General features: G+C 40.8%; 1 protein-coding gene across 4 annotated transcripts in view; it reads right to left on the reverse strand.

Annotated features, from left to right (window-relative positions):
* LOC109895530 (diacylglycerol kinase zeta-like) overlaps positions 1–15,512 on the reverse strand; it is a 136,360-nt gene extending 120,848 nt beyond the window's left edge. The window contains exons 1-2 of one of the 4 annotated variants that reach the window (XM_031830707.1): positions 15,395–15,512; positions 14,971–15,283 (exon numbers count right to left, since the gene is read on the reverse strand). In XM_031830707.1, coding sequence (XP_031686567.1) covers positions 14,971–15,245 — 275 coding nt within the window. In that variant the 5' untranslated portion in view covers positions 15,246–15,283; positions 15,395–15,512. The remainder of the gene's footprint in view (positions 1–14,970; positions 15,284–15,394) is intronic. The other 3 variants (XM_031830709.1, XM_031830712.1, XM_031830713.1) reach the window with 3 other exon arrangements.
* Between the last annotated feature and the right edge of the window lie 5,695 nt (positions 15,513–21,207).

Genomic DNA, 21,207 nt, shown 5'->3' on the forward strand with positions numbered 1-21,207 from the left:
TGCTAGACTACATCTACATTCAGAGTAGAATTTCAGCCAGCGGTGTGCCAACAGTCAAAGGTCATATCTATTATCAGTTGCCCGGTAACATCAATAACAACATTTAATATGATCAGAGAAGTCATTCAGTCAGTCAGAGAGAGCGAGAGAGTCAGTCAGTCTCTCTCTCTCTCTCTCTCTCTCTGAGAGAGAGTCAGAGTCAGTTAGTCAGTCTCTTTCTCTAATGTTGATTCCCCATGGAGAAGCGCTCCACTTCCCCCACACATTATTTACATTACAAATAAACCGTCACCTTTTTGTTCAACAGTAAAGCGTTGAGGGCAGCACTCCAAAAAACAGACGCTCTCTTCGCAGCTATGGAAACGCGCAGAGGCAGCGAGAGGGAAGTGGAAGGCAACATTGGCAAACCAGCTTGTCTCAATTAACAAAAACGCCCACAACCATTTTCTGGTGAACCTTATAGCAATCTGAAGCCCATTGGTAGTGTTGATAAAGCCTACTTTGGTGATCCATATAAATCTAGTCTTCATTTGCCTCAATATTTCTCAGTCTCCATTTCTCTTCCTAATGTAGCCGAGCTGTAACTCAGCTGGAGTGGTACAGAGGTACTCCACTCCCCAGGCAGATCTCATATTTTAAACATAAGAAAAGAAAGAAGCCAGTCAGTGAGTCCAAATTGAGTTGCTCACTCTCTTCCTCTGCTCGTCGTTGTTTGCACCTTGTCAAATTCTCACCTCAAAATTCTAAAACGGACACACTTTCAAGCTCTTCACATACGCTTCTGCTACTCTTATTTATTATCCATCCTGATTTCCTAGTCACTTTTAACCCGACCTACATGTACATTTTACCTCTACCTCGTACCCCTGCAGATTGACTCGGTACTGATATTGGTTGTATATAGCCTCGTTATTGTTATTTTATTATGTTACTATTTCTGTTTTTAATTTAGCAAATGCTTTACTTTTTTACTCTGCATTGTTGGGGAAGGGCACGTACCGAAGAAGATTACGGTAAAGTCTGCACCGGTTGTATTCGGCGCATATGAAAAATAATTTGATTTGATCAATTGGATTGTATGGTGCATTGATTTCTTAGGCGCGCCATGTCAACCAGACATCCTGTCATCGTCATCTGTCATCTTCCTTTTCAAAATTGTAGGAATTGACTTTTTCCTTTTCTCTTATGTTTGTGTGTGCATGTCTGTATCTGTGTGTGTTTGTGTGTGCATGTCTGTATCTGTGTGTGTTTCTGTGTGCATGTCTGTATCTGCGTGTGTTTCTGTGTGCATGTCTGTATCTGCGTGTGTTTCTGTGTGCATGTCTGTATCTGCGTGTGTTTCTGTGTGCATGTCTGTATCTGTGTGCGTTTCTGTGTGCATGTCTGTATCGGTGTGTTTGTGTGCATGTCTGTATCTGTGTGTGTTTCTGTGTGCATGTCTGTATCTGTGTGCGTTTCTGTGTGCATGTCTGTATCGGTGTGTTTGTGTGCATGTCTGTATCTGTGTGTGTTTCTGTGTGTGCGCGCGTGGGAGTGTAGGTGTGTTTGTGTAGCCTATCCTTCAAAGAAAAGATAACGTTATTTCCTCCCAATTTAATTCCCTGGTAAAGGTAATTACGGGTCCTCCTAAGATGGGAGAGGAAACATAATTATCAACAACAGTGGCGAGAGAAGAGTGCCCCTTCTCAGCTGTTGCCGAGAGCTACAGTATTTGAGTGTGTAACAGGTGTGCTATCACTTTATTAGCTGGGTGGTCTGCCATATGTGACAATGGCTTCAAATGAAATCCCGAGTTCAAGAACAGCTGCACTCAAATGTAAAAAATAATAATAATAATAATTTTAAAAAGACGTTACCTACCTCTTTTTATTTTTGGCCAGGCAGGCTAACGTGTTTTCCGGCAGTTATGCCTTCAGAGCATCCATTATGCATCTGATGAAGGCATAACTGTGGAAACACATTAGCTTGCCCGGCCTAATTTGTATTTATTTTTTTAAAGGTCAAATGAAGCGACTGTCACGCCCTGACCTTAGAGAGCTTTTTATGTCTCTATTTTGGTTTGGTCAGGGTGCGATTTGGGTGGGCATTCTATGTTCTTTTTTCTATGTTTTTGTATTTCTTTGTTTTGGCCGGGTATGGTTCTCAATCAGGGACAGCTGTCTATCGTTGTCTCTAATTGGGAACCATACTTAGGTAGCTTTTTCCCACATGGTTTTTGTGGGTAGTTGTTTTCTGTTCTTCACCTGACAGGACTGATTTGTGTATTCACGTTGTTATTTTTGTTTAAGTGTTCAGTTCCTCCTCATCCGACGACGACACCCATTACAGCGACGTAGTTTTGTCCACTTTAAAAACATTTTGGAGTGCTGCCGTTTCCCAATGGTTCTTGATTTCATTCGAAACTGCAGTATTTTATTTGCAAACTTGACAATGGGAAGACTTATTCCGATAGAAGGGATATTGGATTCACCCAAATCCAGGTAGGATTGCTAGAGAAGTGGAAGATCTAAACAAATTGTATGGCGCGTTCATTTTCACATATCATTGCTCTCCTTGACTTCATATGTCAGCGAGTTCAAAACAAAAACATACTAAATTAACCGCCCGGCATTTTAAAAACACACATAATAAATAGCTTTATTTGAAATATTAGTAATGAAGTAAAGTCTGGGAGCGGCTGGCCTGAATACTCTCACATGCCAACCTATCTAGTCCACAGCGAACAGAGCTCTGGCCTGAGTGGAGTCATTCATGATGAGGTTCAGAGTTTCATACCAGCTGTTGCCCAATGTTCTCAAATAACTTTTGTTTCCATAGAGCAGTGTTTCTCAACCTTAGTCCTTGACTACCCCCAACAGTACACATTTTTTTATTGTAACCCTGAACAAGCACACCTGATTCAACTCGTCAACTAATCATCAAGCCCGCAATGAGTTGAATGTTTGTCGAGGGCTACAACGAAGCTGTGTGCTGATGGGGGTGCTCGAGGACCAGGGTTGGGAAACACTGCCATAGAGCAGGTATTGATTTTGAGGTTGAACAGACACAATGGCCTGTTTAGCCTCTGTAGAGAGGAAAATACATTATTAACTGGTCCTTTATGGCTGCAGACACTTCCTGGAAAACCAGATTACTTGACTGAAATAATAAATGACTCCCACAGACAGGGCAGTCTTTGTAGAATCAGACAATTCAGAGCCCTGGGGTCACTTAGAAATGTCCTTGTTTTTTTAAAGAAATGCACATTTTTTTTGACCATTAAAATAACATCAAATTGGTCAGAAATAAAGAAGGCCAGCATCCCGGAGTCGCCTCTTCACTGTTGACGTTGAGACTGATGTTTTTGCGAGTACTATTTAATGAAGCTGCCAGTTGAGGACTTTTGAGGCATCTGTTTCTCAAGCTAGACACTAATGTACTTGTCCTCTTGCTCAGTTGTGCACCGGGGCCTCCCACTCCTTTCTATTCTTGTTAGAGCCAGTTTTCTCTGTTCTGTGAAGGGAGTAGTACAGCGTTGTACGAGATCTTCCGTTTCTTGGCAATTTCTCGCAAGGAACAGCGTTCATTTCTCAGAACAAGAATAGACTGACGAGTTTCAGAAGAAAGGTCTTTGTTTCTGGCCATTTTGAGCCTGTAATTGAATCCACAAAAAAGGGGGTAATAAAAAATATTTTTTTTTTATGTATTTTATCAGGACAATTTTCAGCTCTTGCAAAAGGGTTTTCTAATGATCAATTAGCCTTTTAAAATGATAAACTTGGATTAGCTACCACAACGTGCCATTGGAACACAGGAGTGATAGTTGCTGATAATGGGCCTATGTACACCTATGTAGATATTCCTTTAGTTTTTTTGTTTTTTTAAATCAGCTGTTTCCAGCTACAGTAGTCATTTACAACACTGTATTTCTGATCAATTTGATGTTATTTTAAAATGAACAAAAAAAAAACGTGTGCTTTTCTTCCAAAAACAATGCCATTTCTAAGTGGCCCCAAACTCTTGACCGGTAGTGAACATACCTCTGTCTAGCCCACACCTATTTTTCTGACACACACAAAATACACATTTATGTATTTCTTTACAGTTCTTTTTTTTTAAGTCAGGGTTTGTTGTTTAAAAATGGAAATGCACCCTGTTAGTAATTGAGTACAACGCAATAAATCACAAGAAATTAGGTAAATGCGGGTATTTACAAATAACTGGAGAGGAGGGTCTACGGGCAGCATCCATTAGTGTCATTGGTCGATGTCGAGTCCAGACGAGACAGTTAGTTCCCTTCATTAGACGGGCTGTATCCTTGCATCTCCCTCAATCAAACCACAAACAACCTTAATCAGAGTGTCAATAGAGCCATAAGGACCTGCCTTATAGGCATACGACCCATGGCACAGAGACAGAGGACCTAACATGAACTGAAATTAGCATTGTCTATTTATTCAGTGTATATACAGCATGTTAAATTTGATTTTGCATCAACACAGAGTGACCCAATGTAAATGACAGGATGACAAGTTCCTTCATCTTTCTAACATGCAAAAGACTCAGGACAGGAGTACAAAGGGTATTATCCATATTTCAGGAGAGGCCTGGTGACTTTAAGGTCATTATGCATTTCAATAGGCCGTGTGGTGCACGTCGTCGTGCAGGCTTTATAATCAATGTGATTTTGTTACACTTGAAACTCCATCTGTATACATGGTTATATAATCTTTGACTCACGCATGGCCACTCGAAAAGCCAGCGGAGGTTGTGATATATGAGCACGAGACTCACATCCTTTTTGAAAATATAGATTGCTATTATTGTCTGTGCATATCATGAAAGAAGATAATCCCAGGTGTAGCTCATAGAAGGGCTAACGCCCAGGTGGTGCAACAGGTATAATGTTTTGGTGAGGCGTAAAGCACATTTTACGTTGGATGCAGAGTTTACGACCCACTTACAACAAACTAGTGGAACAGGCTTGATGTGTTGATCTGATCTAAAGCTCAGGATAAGCTCAACCTTATCCTGAAAACCAGAAACAACATTCTGTGATGAACTGGAATTAAAAATCTCTACTTTAATCTGTTGCTCCCATTTCTCCACAAAAGAAATCCAAACAATCCGTACAGTTTATTTGCATATACAGTAAGAGATCACCAAAGCTCTCATCCAACAGACAATATAGTATGCCACAGGTTCCCTCAATTTAGTTTCAAATGGAAGGGATCAATTTGTAACCTCTGTCATCCTTTACCCTTACTTACACTGCATGGCACCATTTATTTACCAGGTTAATCCCATTGAGATTAAATAGAAAGAAACCTATTTGTCTGGTGGCCTAGAAACTAGGTCTAATTCATCCTAGTTTAAAGAGTTTGAGGAAACCTGGGACTTAGATTTAGCTGCCATTCGTGGATTTGTTCATTTTCTAACGTTTTGATTTCCCCCAGTTTTAATCTGCTGGACAGAAGAGCACGCACCTGTCTGTGTCCTTGAGCCTACCCCAAATAACAAACAAGGACCATCTAGCATTCAGACAGCGGAATGCTTGGCGGTCCAAATGATCAGGACTGTTACTATAAATCAGGGTTTGGAACAGATTACTTTCCAATCGTTTCGTTCTGAACAGAACCATTTTTCTCCCCCCATTCCACTGTTCCAACCAGCAAAATAAAGTTCTGAACCGGTTCAAACCCCCAAAAAAGTAATGGTTTATATCGTTCCTTTCTAAACCTCTGAAATATCTATTTTTTTAACACTTGGCTCGACATTAAATTACTTAAATCAGTGCGGATAGAGCAGCTTGCTATGGAGCGGGCAAGCTATACAGTTGACTACATGCATTGGACAGACAAGTGTAGCTGAAATGAGAGTGGGTGGAGGAGGCTTGGCTTGAAGCGCTGAACTTTAGAAAGTTGGCTTAACGTTGGACCAGAGCTAGCTAGCTAACAAGCTTGCATGTACAGAGCAGCACCAGAATTAAAATAAAACACGTCTTCCCTTTTTGTAGTTAATAAATCTAAAATGTGAAACGTGCTAACTACAGTATCCTTAACTAGCATAGAAAAAAGTTAATCCATTGTCCTCTGAAAATCTCTCTCCCTAATTTCTGAATCACACTTGTAACGCCAGTAAACTACAGTAGCCTATGCTTCGGAGGGGAGGGGCAGGTATATAGCCTACACACTAGAGGTCGACCGATTATGATTTTTCAACGCCAATACCGATTATTGGAGGACCAAAAACGCCAATTAAGCCGATTAATCGGACAAAATTGATTTATTCCTTTATTTGTAATAATGACAATTACAACAATACTGAATGAACACTTATTTTAACTTAATATAATACAGCAATAAAAATCTATTTAGCCTCAAATAAATAATGAAACATGTTCAATTAGGTTTAAATAATGCAAAAACAAAGTGTTGGAGAAGTAAAAGTGAAATATGTGCCATGTAAAAAAGCTAATGTTGTTGCTCAGAACATGAGAACATTTGAAAGTTGGTGGTTCCTTTCAACATGAGACTTCAATATTCCAAGGTAAGAGGTTTAAGGTTGTAGTTATAGTATTTATAGGGCGATTTCTCTCTATACCATTTGAATTTCATATACCTTGAATATTGGATGTTCTTATAAGCACTATAGTATTGCCAGTGTAACAGTATAGCTTCCGTCCCTCTCCTCGCCCCTACCTGGGCTCGAACCAGGAACACATCGATAACAGCCACACTTGAAGCAGCGTTACCCATCGCTCCACAAAAGCCATGGCCCTTGCTGAGCAAGGGGAATAACTACTCCAAGTCTCTCAGAGCGAGTGACGTTTGAAAAGCTATTAGCGCACACCCAGCTAGCTAGCCATCCATTTCACATCGGTTACACCAGCCATTAGGCTGATAGGCTTGAAGTCATAAACAGCGCTGTGCTTGCAAAGAGCTTCTGGCAAAATGCACGAAAGTGCTGTTTGAATGAATGCTTACGAGCCAGCTGCTGCCTACCATCGCTCAGTCAGACTGCTCTATCAAATCATAGACTTAATTATAACATAATAACACACAGAAATACGAGCCTTTAGTCATTAATATGGTCGAATCCGGAAACTATCATTTCGAAAACAAAACGTTTATTATTACAGTGAAATTCGGAACCGTTCGGTATTTTATCTAACGGGTGGCATCCCTAAGTCTAAATATTCTTGTTACATTGCACAACCTTCAATGTTATGTCATAATTACGTAAAATTCTGGCAAATTAGTTCGCAATGAGCCAGGCTGCCCAAACTGTTGCATATACCCTGACTCTGCGTGCAATGAACACAAGAGAAATTACACAATTTCACCTGGTTAATATTGCCTGCTAACCTGGATTTATTTTAGCTAAATATGCAGGTTTAAAAATATATACTTCTGTGTATTGATTTTAAGAAAGGCATTGGTGTTTATGGTTAGGTACAGTCGTCCAACGATTGCGCTTTGTTAAATCATCCCCCAGCGTTGCATCGGTTATATGCAACGCAGGACACTCTAGATAAACGAGTAATATCATCAACCATGTGTAGTTATAACTAGTGATTATGATTGATTGATTGTTTTTTAAAAGATAAGTTTAATGCTAGCTAGCAACTTACCTTGGCTTCTACTGCATTCGCGTAACAGGCAGGCTCCTCGTGGAGTGCAATGAAAGGCAGGTGGTTAGAGCGTTGGACTGGTTAACTGTAAGGTTGCAAGATTGAATCCCCTGAGCTGACAAGGTGAAAATCTGTCGTTCTGCCCCTGAACAAGGCAGTTAACACACCGTTCACACTTGTAGGCCGTCATTGAAAATAAGAATGTGTTCTTTAACTGACTTGGCTAGTTAAATAAAAGGTATAAAAAAAACAATTTAATCAGCAAAACCGGCGCCCAAAAATACCGATTTCCGATTGTTATGAAAACTTGAAATCAGCCATTCCGATTAATCGGTCGATCTCTACTACACACGCACTGGCAAAGACTTTCAGCTGGCAGGCAGACACTAGAATATGTTTCCGAGTGACAGTGAGGGTTTTGCATAGGCGCTTTGTTATGTTTTTTTTTGTGGGACTGGGGAAAAAAATGCCAGGAACCTAAAATAACGTTATTAACCGGTTCCCATGCTTTTAAAAGAACGGTTCTGTTCCGATTTTCAGTTCTGTTCCCTGAACCGGTTCCAACCCCTGCTATAAATAGAAACACAATCTGAAACACCATCTGGACCGCATTAGAAGTGTTTCCTTTAGTTACATAGTATAACAATAGGACAGACCTAGTGACAAATCATTCACCTTAGGTTGAGCAATACAGTGAGCTCCTGTGAGAAAGTAACTGTGTCAAGTAATTAACAAAAAAAACAGCACAAACTTGAATGCTACTTGGCCCTAAAAAGAGAGTACACAGTGGCAGAAGACCTGACCACTGTGACTGACCCAGACTTAAGGAAAGCTTTGACTATGTACAGACTCCGTGAGCATAGCCTTGCTATTGAGAAAGGCCACCGTAGGCAGACCTGCCTCTCAAGAGAAGACAGGCTATGTGCACACTACCCACAAAATGAGGAGGAAACTGAGCTGCACTTCCTATCCTCCTGTCAAATGTATGACAATATTAGAGACACATAATTTCCTCAGATTACACAGATCCACAAAGAATTCAAAAACAACCCCGATTTTGATAAACTCCCATATCTACTGGGTGAAATGCCACAGTGTGTTATCACAGCAGCAAGATTTGTGACCTGTTGTCACAAGGAAAGGGCAACCAGTGAAGAACAAACATCATTGTAAATACAATCCATATTTATGTTTATTTATTTTCCCTTTTGTACTTTCACATCGTTACAACACTGTATATATCTTAGAGGTCGACTATGATTTTTCAACGCCGCTACCGATACCGATTATTGGAGGACCAAAAAAGCCAATACCGATTAATCGGACGATTTAAAAAATTACATTAAAAAATGTATGTATTTGTAATAATGACGATTACAACAATACTGAATGAACACTTATTTTAACTTAATATAATACATCAATAAAATCAATTTAGCCTCAAATAAATAATGAAACATGTTCAATTTGGTTTAAATAATGCAAAACAAAGTGTTGGAGAAGAAAGTAAAAGTGCAATATATGCTATGTAAGAAAGCTAACGTTTCAGTTCCTTGCTCAGAACATGAGAACATATGAATGCTGGTGGTTCCTTTTAACATGAGTCTTCAATATTTCCAGGTAAGTTTTAGGTTGTAGTTATTATAGGAATTATAGGACTATTTCCCTCTATACCATTTGTATTTCATTAACCTTTGACTATTGGATGTTCTTATAGGCACTTTAGTATTGCCAGTGTAACAGTATAGCTTCCGTCCCTCTCCTCGCTCCTCCCTTGGCTCGAACCAGCAACACAACGACAACAGCCATCATAGAAGCAGCGTTACCCATGCAGAGCAAGGGGAACAACTACTAGAAGGCTCAGAGCGAGTGACGTTTGAAATGCTATTCGCTCGCGCTAACTAGCTAGCCATTTCACTTCGGTTACACCAGCCTCATCTCGGGAGTTGATTGGCTTGAAGTCATAAACAGCACAATGCTTGACGCACAAAGAAGGGCTACTGGCAAAACGCACGAAAGTGCTGTTTGAATGAATGTTTACACGCCTGCTTCTGCCTACCACCGGTCAGTCAGATACTTGTATGCTCAGTCAGATTATATGCAACGCAGGACACGCTAGATAATATCTAGTAATATCATCAACCATGTGTAGTTAACTAGTGATTTATGATTGATTGTTTTTTATAATATAAGTTTAGTGCTAGCTAGCAACTTACCTTGGCTTACTGCATTCACGTAACAGGCAGTCTCCTTGTGGAGTGCAACGAGAGAGAGGCAGGTCATTATTGCATTGGACTAGTTAACTGTAAGGTTGCAAGATTGATTGCAAGATCCCCCGAGCTGACAAGGTGAAAATCTGTTGTTCTGCCCCTGAACAAGGCAGTTAACCCACCGTTCCTAGGCCGTCATTGAAAATAAGGATGTATTCTTAACTGACTTGCCTAGTTAAATAAAGGTATAAAAATAAAAAAATAAAAATAATTTTTACATTTAAAAAAATAATATTAATAATAATAACATTTTTTTTTTAAATAGGCAAATCGGCGCCCAAAAATACCAATTTCCCATTATGAAAACTTAATTATAATTAATCGGCCATTCCGATTAATCGGTCAACCTCTAATAAATATATATATATACACACACAACATTTTAAATGTCTTAATTCTTTTAGAACTTCTGTGAGTGTAAAGTTTACTGTTCATTTTTCTTGTTTATTTCACTTTTGATTATCTACTTCAATTGCTTTGGCAATGTTAACATATATTTCTCATGCCAATAAAGCCCTTCAATTGAATTGAGAGTTCTCTAGTGCTTAGAATTTACGACCCTCCTTTGCGTGTGGGAGAGGGTCTGATGATTGTCAGCTATTGCCAAGCTGATCTGACCCATTGTGATCCTCACTGAGGCTACGGTCACCACTGATAAATCCATGATTATCGAAAACTTCAATAAGCATTTCTCAACGGCTGGCCATGCCTTCCTACTTCAACCTCGGCCAACAGCTCCGCCCCCCCCGCAGCTCCTCGCCCAAGCCTCTCCAGGTTCTCCTTTAACCAAATCCAGATAGCAGATGTTCTGAAAGAGCTGCAAAACCTGGACCCGTACAAATCAGCTGGGCTTGACAATCTGGACCCTCTATTTCTGAAACTATCTGCCACCATTGTCGCAACCCCTATTACCAGCCTGTTCAACCTCTCTTTCATATCGTCTGAGATCCCCAAGGATTGGAAAGCTGCCGCAGTCATCCCCCTCTTCAAAGGGGGAGACACCCTGGACCCAAACTGTTACAGACCTATATCCATCCTGCCCTGCCTATCTAAGGTCTTCGAAAGCCAAGTCAACAAACAGGTCACTGACCATCTCGAATCCCACCGCACCTTCTCCGCTGTGCAATCTGGTTTCCGAGCCGGTCATGGGTGCACCTCAGCCACACTCAAGGTACTCAACGATATCATAACCGCCATCGATAAAAGACAGTACTGTGCAGCCGTCTTCATCGACCTTGCCAAGGCTTTCGACTCTGTCAATCACCATATTCTTATCGGCAGACTCAGGAGCCTCGGTTTTTCGGATGACTGCCTTGCCTGGTTCACCAATTACTTTGCAGACAGAGTTCAGTGCGTCAAATCGGAGGGCATGCTGTCTGGTCCTCTGGCAGTCTCTATGGGGGTGCCACAGGGTTCAATTCTCGGGCCGACTCTTTTCTCTGTGTATATCAATGATGTTGCTCTTGCTGCGGGCGATTCCCTGATCCACCTCTACGCAGACGACACCATTCTATATACCTTCGGCCCGTCTTTGGACACTGTGCTATCTAACCTCCAAACAAGCTTCAATGCCATACAACACTCCTTCCGTGGCCTCCAACTGCTCTTAAACGCTAGTAAAACCAAATGCATGCTTTTCAACCGGTCGCTGCCTGCACCCGCATGCCCGACTAGCATCACCACCCTGGATGGTTCCGACCTAGAATATGTGGACGTCTATAAGTACCTAGGTGTCTGGCTAGACTGCAAACTCTCCTTCCAGACTCATATCAAACATCTCCAATCGAAAATCAAATCAAGAGTCGGCTTTCTTTTCCGCAACAAAGCCTCCTTCACTCACGCCGCCAAGCTTACCCTAGTAAAACTGACTATCCTACCGATCCTCGACTTCGGCGATGTCATCTACAAAATGGCTTCCAACACTCTACTCAGCAAACTGGATGCAGTCTATCACAGTGCCATCCGTTTCGTCACTAAAGCACCTTATACCACCCACCACTGCGACTTGTATGCTCTAGTCGGCTGGCCCTCGCTACATATTCGTCGCCAGACCCACTGGCTCCAGGTCATCTACAAGTCCATGCTAGGTAAAGCTCCGCCTTATCTCAGCTCACTGGTCACGATGGCAACACCCATCCGTAGCACGCGCTCCAGCAGGTGTATCTCACTGATCATCCCTAAAGCCAACACCTCATTTGGCCGCCTTTCGTTCCAGTACTCTGCTGCCTGTGACTGGAACGAATTGCAAAAATCGCTGAAGTTGGAGACTTTTATCTCCCTCACCAACTTCAAACATCAGCTATCTGAGCAGCTAACCGATCGCTGCAGCTGTACATAGTCTATTGGTAAATAGCCCACCCTTTTTCACCTACCTCATCCCCATACTGTTTTTATTTATTTACTTTTCTGCTCTTTTGCACACCAATATCTCTACCTGTACATGACCATCTGATCATTCATCACTCCAGTGTTAATCTGCAAAATTGTAATTATTTGCCTAATTCTCATGCCTTTTGCACACATTGTATATAGACTCCCCCTTTGGTTTCTACTGTGTTATTGACTTGTTAATTGTTTACTCCATGTGTAACTCTTTGTTGTCTGCTCACACTGCTATGCTTTATCTTGGCCAGGTCGCAGTTGCAAATGAGAACTTGTTCTCAACTAGCCTACCTGGTTAAATAAAGGTGAAATAAATAAAAAATAAAAAAACATGTAGTCATGACATTTCTATTGGGCACAAAATAATCTCAAACACAGCCAAAACAAACAGCAAATGCATCTAACAAATGTGTAGAGTCTCTATCTTGATGTAATCATTGTGTGCTATGAATACAGGGCCAAATACTTAACTTGTACCTACTTTAATACACATAAGTGAATTTGTCCCAATACTTTTGGTCCCCTAAAATGGGGGGACTATGATCAAAAAGTGCTGTGATTTCTAAACGGTTGACTGGATATGGATGAAAATATCCTCAAATTAAAGATGACAGTCTGCTAGTTAACCTCATTGGATTTTAAATTATACAAATACTAAGTGCTGGAGTACAGATTCAAAACAACAGAGATCATTGTGTATTTATCACACATTTCTGCTTTTCACAAAATCTACAATTTCATCCAAACAAAAAAGGTAGTTATCATTACTATGCAATTATACAACATCTCTTTTTTTTATGAATGCACATAACATTTCACAATAACTCATCTCCTTAACGGTCAACATTTACCCCCTGCTGCAGGTGCTGTTTGGTCTTTATTAACATCTGAGTCACACATGAGACCACTACCCCAGGCCTTGTTGTTGGAGTCACTGTATTGACGCTGTTAGTCAGAGACACCGAAGAAAGCGATGGGTAATCTATGTTAATGTAGCCAAACTGACATGGCCTCAGCCTCACTCATTGCCAGGCCAGCCTTAACCATCCAGCATCATCAGGCCTCTATGGACCAGCCAGTCAGCCAGTAGATGCAGGCAGCCAGCCCAGCATTCTGCTCACTAAGCAGAGTAAGTGCCTCTTATTTACAATGCAAAAAACCTCCTGATCCTTTGCTGCTGCTGCTGCTCATCCTGTTACATAAGAGCCACAAATGCATCACAGCATCCGCTGGCAGTGGCAGACTCTCAATAACCAACACCCAGTGACTAGAGTCTCATCATTCTACACAGCCCGCACAGAAAAATAGTCCCTCAAATCTTACATAAAATGAGTCAGGCACAGACAATTGCACCATCCTCTACAATCAAGCTAGAAACAGTTGGGATTATGGAGGAAAAACTGCACTACCGCTGTCATTGCAAACCAAATATTTTGAATTAAGTGGTCTGGTGGATATTATACAAAGACAGATTATACAGTTATGCTGTATATCAGTCAAAATCATTCTGTACACCAAATCCTATACTGTAGCCAAATCCTTTTTTTCCCAGTGAAGTAACACTCGCACTTGACTTTCCCCCAACCTCCCCTTACCACTGACTTTGCTGATAGCTACTTTATTGAGGGAAAATGTACTTACTATGACTGAGATATGTGATTGTCCAACCTAGCCATTTTTAAGATGAATGCACTCACTAGAAATACACTAACGCTGGAAAAGAGCATCTGTTAAATGACTCAAATGTAACAGAGTGTGGTAGTAATGTCTGTGTGAATGCTTAATACAACTTGTCCAAGGTTCATGTGTAAGGGGTCATGGTCAAAGGTCATTCTGTGCATCACTTCCTCCTGACAGAAGACTGTTAGTCTGTTAGTCTGTTAGTCTGTTACTTGCACAGCACACTGAGTTGCAACAAACAGGGTCAGGAAGCCAACAATAGCCTGAGGGCAGCCAGTCAAATATATAATACTACAAACCATTTGATATAGCCTGGATTCCAATAAGAAGCAAGATCCTAAAAGTCTGAGATTTTGAAGGATAGAGTATTTAATCCAAAAGCTTGTAAATTAACAGAGTCTATGCTGTATCTCAACCGGCTGTGATTGGGAGTCCCATAGGGCGGCGCACAATTGGCCCAGCGTCGTCCGGGTTTGGCGTCATGGTAAATAAGAATTTGTTCTTAACTGACTTGCTTAGTTAAATAACGGTTCAATTCAAATTCAATGTTATGACTGAGGAGGATACAGAAGTATGTTGCTTTCTTGACATCCCCCATTGTTGACATGAATGAGCATTTATTTACTATACTCCAAAGGACATTAGCAGGGGCTTTTAGTAAAATGATATCCACCACTGTGGTAACTGAACATTAGGATGGCCTTGCTGACAGATGTGAAATTGCTATAATGCTTATAAAATGCTGTAGTGGATCACGTAGCCTAATGATAACTTCAATGTAGGCCTATCTATTAGATGAAGAACCGTATTGCAATGGGGTGTCAGCTCACATGGACACATGTTGTCTTGTCTACAAATAATTGACAGTAGCTACCAGGTGAGATAGTTACGGCTGCAGGTGATGTTGACTTTTTCAAGTTGCACATTTTAGACAACTTCAGACATTTGTTAGCCAACTGAAGTAGTTATATGAAATATCGTGCGGGATTGAGATAGGAAGTGCGGGATAAATTCAAAATGTACTACCTGTATGATACCTGCTTCCTAATAGCGAGATGTAAGAAGTCGTTATCCAACTGCTCCGCTGTCAATGCCCCCGCACCTTCCAACCGAGTTGACACTTTTCCTTTTACTTCTCCCGGCTTGAAAACTGGACCAGGTGACACCATTTCGGGCAGGAAAACGTCCTCCTCCTCAGCCCGTTCTTCTATGGTTGGTGGCACCAGTGTCGCCGTGGGTGAATCCGTAGAGCTATGGACGATAGGGGTTACACGGTTCCCGGTATCCGGTGCCTCAGCCATCGATACCGTGCTGTGGATCAACTGTGGAGTGCTGCAACCTAAAATAAAGTAGCTTGTGTTCAACACTGGAAGTCCAAAGCAAAACTATGACTCGTCTTGCAATGTGACAAATATGCTTACAGATACTGACTTTGTTAAGCAGAATTTACCTGGTTATAGTCGCCGGTATTCACGCGCAGACGGAAATCCTGTGGCCGTAGGTTTCACGGGGGTCGTTTTACCACAGTCACAAAGTAATAAACCCCGCCTATTTCTACAGTTTATCTTCTTAAAAATGGATGTTAAACCTAACCTTAACCACACCGCTATGCGTATGCCTAACCTGACAAAAAAGCTATTTTTTTGTTATATTATGAATTGTTACGATATAGTCAATTGTGACTTTGTGGTTGTATTAACAAGTAGAAACCGGTTGTACAGCTGTGCGGCTCGCTCCAGTTCTCTCCTCTCTCTGATCTCTGCGCGTAACCACACGTGGGGTCGTAAATAATATTAGCGTAAACTACAGTAGTGGAATGGAATCGGCGTCCCCGATTGAAACTGATGCAAAGGGATGAAAATAGTGGAATCATGACACACGTGTACAAATTAATGCAAAAAAAAAAGTTGGAGTGTTGTTTTATAGATTTGACAAAAGACAAAATCGCACTATTTGAAATCGCAACGTGGATGTATAGACAATAGACTGGCTGGGAAGGTGATTTCCCCCAGTTAAAGTCCCGCAATAAGAGCTAAGACTCTACGGGTGTTCTGTGAGTGTCACTGAATAGGCTGATACCCCATTTAAAGCTGCAATTATGTTACTTTTTGAGCGACCCTTTACAAACAAATATAGCAATTTTGAAAGTGTACTAACTGCAGTCAACTCGCAGTACTGTACTTGCAGAATAACTGCAGTGTAGTGCTGTTGAACTGCAGTTATACATACTGCACTGTAACTCCAGTTACACTGCAAAACTACTGCAGTAAAAAAAAGGTGTTATTTTGGACTCAATTTTGCAGCATACTGCACTCTGACTGCAATCTTTTTTTCATAAGGGACCGACCACATTCACATAGAAATGTTAGTTATAGATCTGCCATTCTCATTGAAATTCAAGTCTAAGAAGCTGGAGATCTGTTCTATGTGCTCTATTTCACATTTTGGTTTGACATCTTTTACTTTCAGTTTTGTGCACCAGCTTCAAACACTGCACTTGAATTCCCAACCCTTACTAGCACTGACTTCTCTACATGTTCTACTTCATTTTTTTATTTTACCTTTATTTAACTAGAACAAGTTCTTATTTACAATGACGGCCTAGGAACATTGGGTTACCTGCCTTGTTCAGGGGCAGAACGACAGATTTTTTGTTACCTTGTCAGTTCTGGGATTTCTATGCTTGTTTTGTTACATAAACTGATATTGGGTGAATTTAGCAACCAGGAAATTCTGGGGTCTACATCCACAGTACGATTTCAACAGATTTTTACTTTTTTTGTGTCAAAATAACAGATGATTGTCTTTTATTGAATTGATATAGCAACATTCCAACATTGTTTAGTATTATGTAGTACAATTGTGGCATGATTCAAATATTTGTATCAGTTTGCATCAGTTTCAATGGGGGACTTAGAAGACACACCGCCAATTCCACTAATGTTGCTCATGCTTATGTTGTTCACAGCACACTGGTCTCTCCCTTGGCTTCTGCATTCACTGGCGTCAGGCGGTATCTCTGCAAACTCTGTGTGAGAAAATAAAAATACTTTCAATCAAATGAAAGATTGGAGGTAAAACTGGAATTGCTCTAACCTACTTTACATATTCCAGTAAACCAAACATGCAATTAGGTCTATAGGCTACTCTTCTTCAATAGTGTATGTTACCGTATTGATGCATTGTATTGTTCACAATTTACCTATTGCTTTATTCTTAGGAAGACCTCATCACTGCGGTGGCCTAACCCAAACAATACTCTGAAAAGGCCTGAGTGATGATTAACCTGTGTAACCTTATGTTAGTCAACCAAGGTATGCTAAACACAGTATAGCCTACTTTAAGCCATTTGTTAAAAAGGGCTGTAAAACTGTTTAAACTGGTGAATGCAATTCCTTAGGAAACAGGAAGCTGTCCTGCGCAAATGATCCCAATGGAAAACTACACCAAAACAGTGCCATGAGAACATTTGCAGTTGATTGAGTTGTTTTAGGCATTTTGTTAGAGGTAGACTATTGTACCTGATCTTTGTTGTAGCCTGGTTTGCTGTAGGCCTAATTAGTTGTTGGTCCCACTGCAATTTAGAACTATTTGAATGATTAGTACAGCAATGATGGTTATGACAACGGTTACAGTGGAACTGGGCCAATCAATGTCTGACCTTTCCTGGGCTGTTGTTATGTGACCTGGTGTTACCCAGTGAGTCAGACCATCACAGCCACAAGGTGAAATACGCCTGAATGATTGTTGGAAATGCAGCCTTTTTTCCTAAGCAGGCAGTCGAAATATTACTTACACGTAGCCAAGTTGTTTTAGTAGGCAACTTGTTTTAGTTTCTCAAAAGGGGACAGTTGAATGCGGACAGGAACTATCTAACTTGATTCCAATAGCAACAAATGTAGAACAAGCCATGCGGCACAGAGCACAGCTATATGGATCCATTTTCAGTATGGTCAGATAATGGGGCATTAGGCTGTGGTTGATTACTCCAGCGAAGGATCTCATGTAGGATGCGGGGATGTTAAAAAGGGAATTGCTCTAAACTAAAGCCGACATCATGTTAGGTATGTATGTATGCATGTGGAAAACATTACATCAATATCACGCAATGATCCTGTCAAAGTGTATGTTATAACATGTATACAACATGCTTTGCATTTCTGTTCTGTTGTATTATGCATGTACATAAAGTATCATGTACCTGCCATAGACAATGTAACTCTCCAAACATACAGGCATGTAATCAGGCATGCATATTCATACAGTTAATTTACATTGCAGTTTGGATAGAACAGTTGCTCCACCGCCCAAAGTCAATAGGAGGGAGCCACACCTTTGCACAGAGCCCTGACTGAAATAACAGACTGTTGGATGTTTGACAAATAAACACAAAAATGAAGTATACGGTATATGCAAAGCATTTGGTGCATGTAAAGGACTAGTGACAGTCGATTTAGTGACAGTTTTCCTTGGAAATGTGGGAAATGTAATGGAGCAGATGAAACGCTATTTGAATTGATTTGGACAAAACATTCGGTTTTAGCTATATGAGAAAGGTGTTGGTGTAGAAACTCTCCAGCATGTGGAATCATGTTGATCAGCATGTTGATCTCTACTGCTATGTTTTTCTTACCCTGGTTTTTAATATATCGGGAGCTGGAGTGAAGATGAACATATTTATTCAATGTGCAACTGTTAGTCCAGCCCCAAGAATGCACTCCACAACTTCCATTCATACTAGATGTTACATTAGAGAGTATTTTTTTTTCTGACAAAGAATCTTTGAATTGTACTGTGGTGAAAAGTGTGCTCGGGTGGTTTGTGCTGGATGAAGAAGAGGTAACTAGGTTAGACTGTTCAACCTTGTGAATTGACGTTGCCATGGAAATGAGAGGACTATGAACTCTCATCATCTATATCCGCTCACTAGGGTCACAATGAGTGTGAAACAGACAGCCAGGGATTTCTAGTCTTTATAATTGTCTGCTCTTTGCCATGGCACCCCAGTCTTGAGTCCTGAATCAAATACCCCATCACGGGACAAAGCTGTTGCATACTATCATGGTAACAATAAATACATTAACACTTCTCCATAAAATAGAGAAAATGTGCAGATCGAATTGATAAATCTAAATACATTAATGTCATATCAGGCATAGTAGGCTCTTTTATATGTGCAAAACAAACAGATACAGTGGGGAGAGTATTTGATACACTGCCAATTTAGCAGGTTTTCCTACTTACAAAGCATGTAGAGGTCTGTAATTTGTATCATAGGTACACTTCAACTGTGAGAGACGTAATCTAAAACAAAAATCCAGAAAATCACATTGTATGATTTTTAAGTAATTGTTTTACTCAAACCACCCTGTATTGGACTGGATTTGACCCCCTTTGGCACCCCTAGTGTAGATGGACAGGACAGAAATTCAATACAAATGTGGGTTATGTCCAGACAGGCTATGAACAACTGGTTCTGATATAATACAGTGGAGCCAGCCACTTGTGTGGTAGTGTTTTAGGATTCAGTTAGGAAGGCACACAGTGGTCTATTTTTTGAGGGATGATGGGATTAGAATCAGGTTAGCCAAACTGTATGGACTAACAAGTACGACCTCTTGTGGCGATACTGAGAATCAAGCTTGCCTGCACTTTCCAATGATGAAACAACCACTAGGCACAAAAACGAGATTGCACCGAATGCATTTCTCAAGAATATCAGGGCACAGAGACAAAGGAGACGGTGTTATGCTGATGCAATTTTTTATATTTTGCTTGATACTAAATCTACTTACTAACTCTACTGTTAAAGAGACTGATACAGAATGGCAATACAGAGAGGCTCCTGTGGCTTGCCCAGAAATACATGCATTTTACTTGTACAGCCACAGTGTGAAAGGTCAGCAACTGGCCAGTTCCTTCCCAAAGGCGCCAGGTGAATACCAAAATAAATTTCAAATACAAAAATACACCCCCTATTTACAGCAAAAGCATTCACTTTGTCTTATGTACAAAAGGGCACACATTATGAATGCCAACAAACACATGGAATGTTTGGTAAGATTTGCATCATTTCACTTTGAATTATAATAGCCTTGTAAAACCCCTCACACAGGTTTTGAAGCAGGTTTTTTTACCACACATTTAGGGGATGAATTACAAAAGATTGACCCTGGTTCAACCAGATAACTCAGTCTGACTTGATGTACTGTGTTATGCATGATCACGTGGGGTTTAGTGTTGACACAGTCGCCAGAGAGCCTGTTCAAGATCAGCACATTGAATATAGAGTCGCAGTAATTTATACCAAGTACAGCTTTGAGACAACCTTAAAGATGGCGGGGCAGGTAGGGTAGAGGGGGCTGGGGTGGGTTGGGACAACTAAGCAACCATTTGATCAGTAAAAGGTGTGTTTAATTGAAGGCAAGTGGGTGAGGGCTGGTCAGCTTCCGGAGCATCTGGTTGAACCTTAGTTACACATCTATTAATAAAACAAAAAGACAAACATAGACAAACAGTATCTTGACAGGAAGCAATCTACATTTCCAATATACACACATTATCAGTGTAGTCAGTTAACCAACTCTACATTGGTCAGGTAATGTGCACTAAGATATGTGACAGGTGACAGCTGGGAATCAAAACCAATTTATAAATTGTATGAATCTGAACCTGATTAATAGGGTAGTGACTTTACAAACCATTTGACAGAAAATGAATAATGCAAATCTAATGACATGCTAGAGTAAAATACATATTACTCATATGGCAGGATTGTGAGTCTGGCCTCCCCTGATTATTCACAGGCAAGCTACAGTTGTGAATAAGCAAGTGGAATCTATGAAAAGCAACAGACTGGACTTTAAGCTAAGACTCCAAGGCCACTGGCTGACCCAGATCCTCCATGCCTCCTCCACAGAGCCTGGGCTGTCTACTCGCACCCTCCTACCTAGCATTACGCAATCTCACTGAGCGTCAGTGGGGCCGCCCCACGCAGTCCTTACACAATCTCTCCCTCCCTCTCTCTCTCTCGCCCTCAAACAACACAGCAGGAAGAGGAGGGAACACCAGAATATCTTCTATTCAATGTAACAAGGTTTCTCACAACAATAACTCTGCATGAAAAGCTTTTTGTATTATTCTGCTGCTGAAGTGACAAATGTTTTTTTTTAGAAGCATTATCAACAGAATAGTGTTCTTTCGAGTGAACTGTTTTTTGGGGCACTACTGTAAATAGTGATGCATCCCCCCCCCCCCCCCCCC

This window comes from Oncorhynchus kisutch, linkage group LG8 (genome assembly GCF_002021735.2).
Source record: "Oncorhynchus kisutch isolate 150728-3 linkage group LG8, Okis_V2, whole genome shotgun sequence".
Taxonomy (NCBI): Eukaryota; Metazoa; Chordata; class Actinopteri; order Salmoniformes; family Salmonidae; genus Oncorhynchus; species Oncorhynchus kisutch.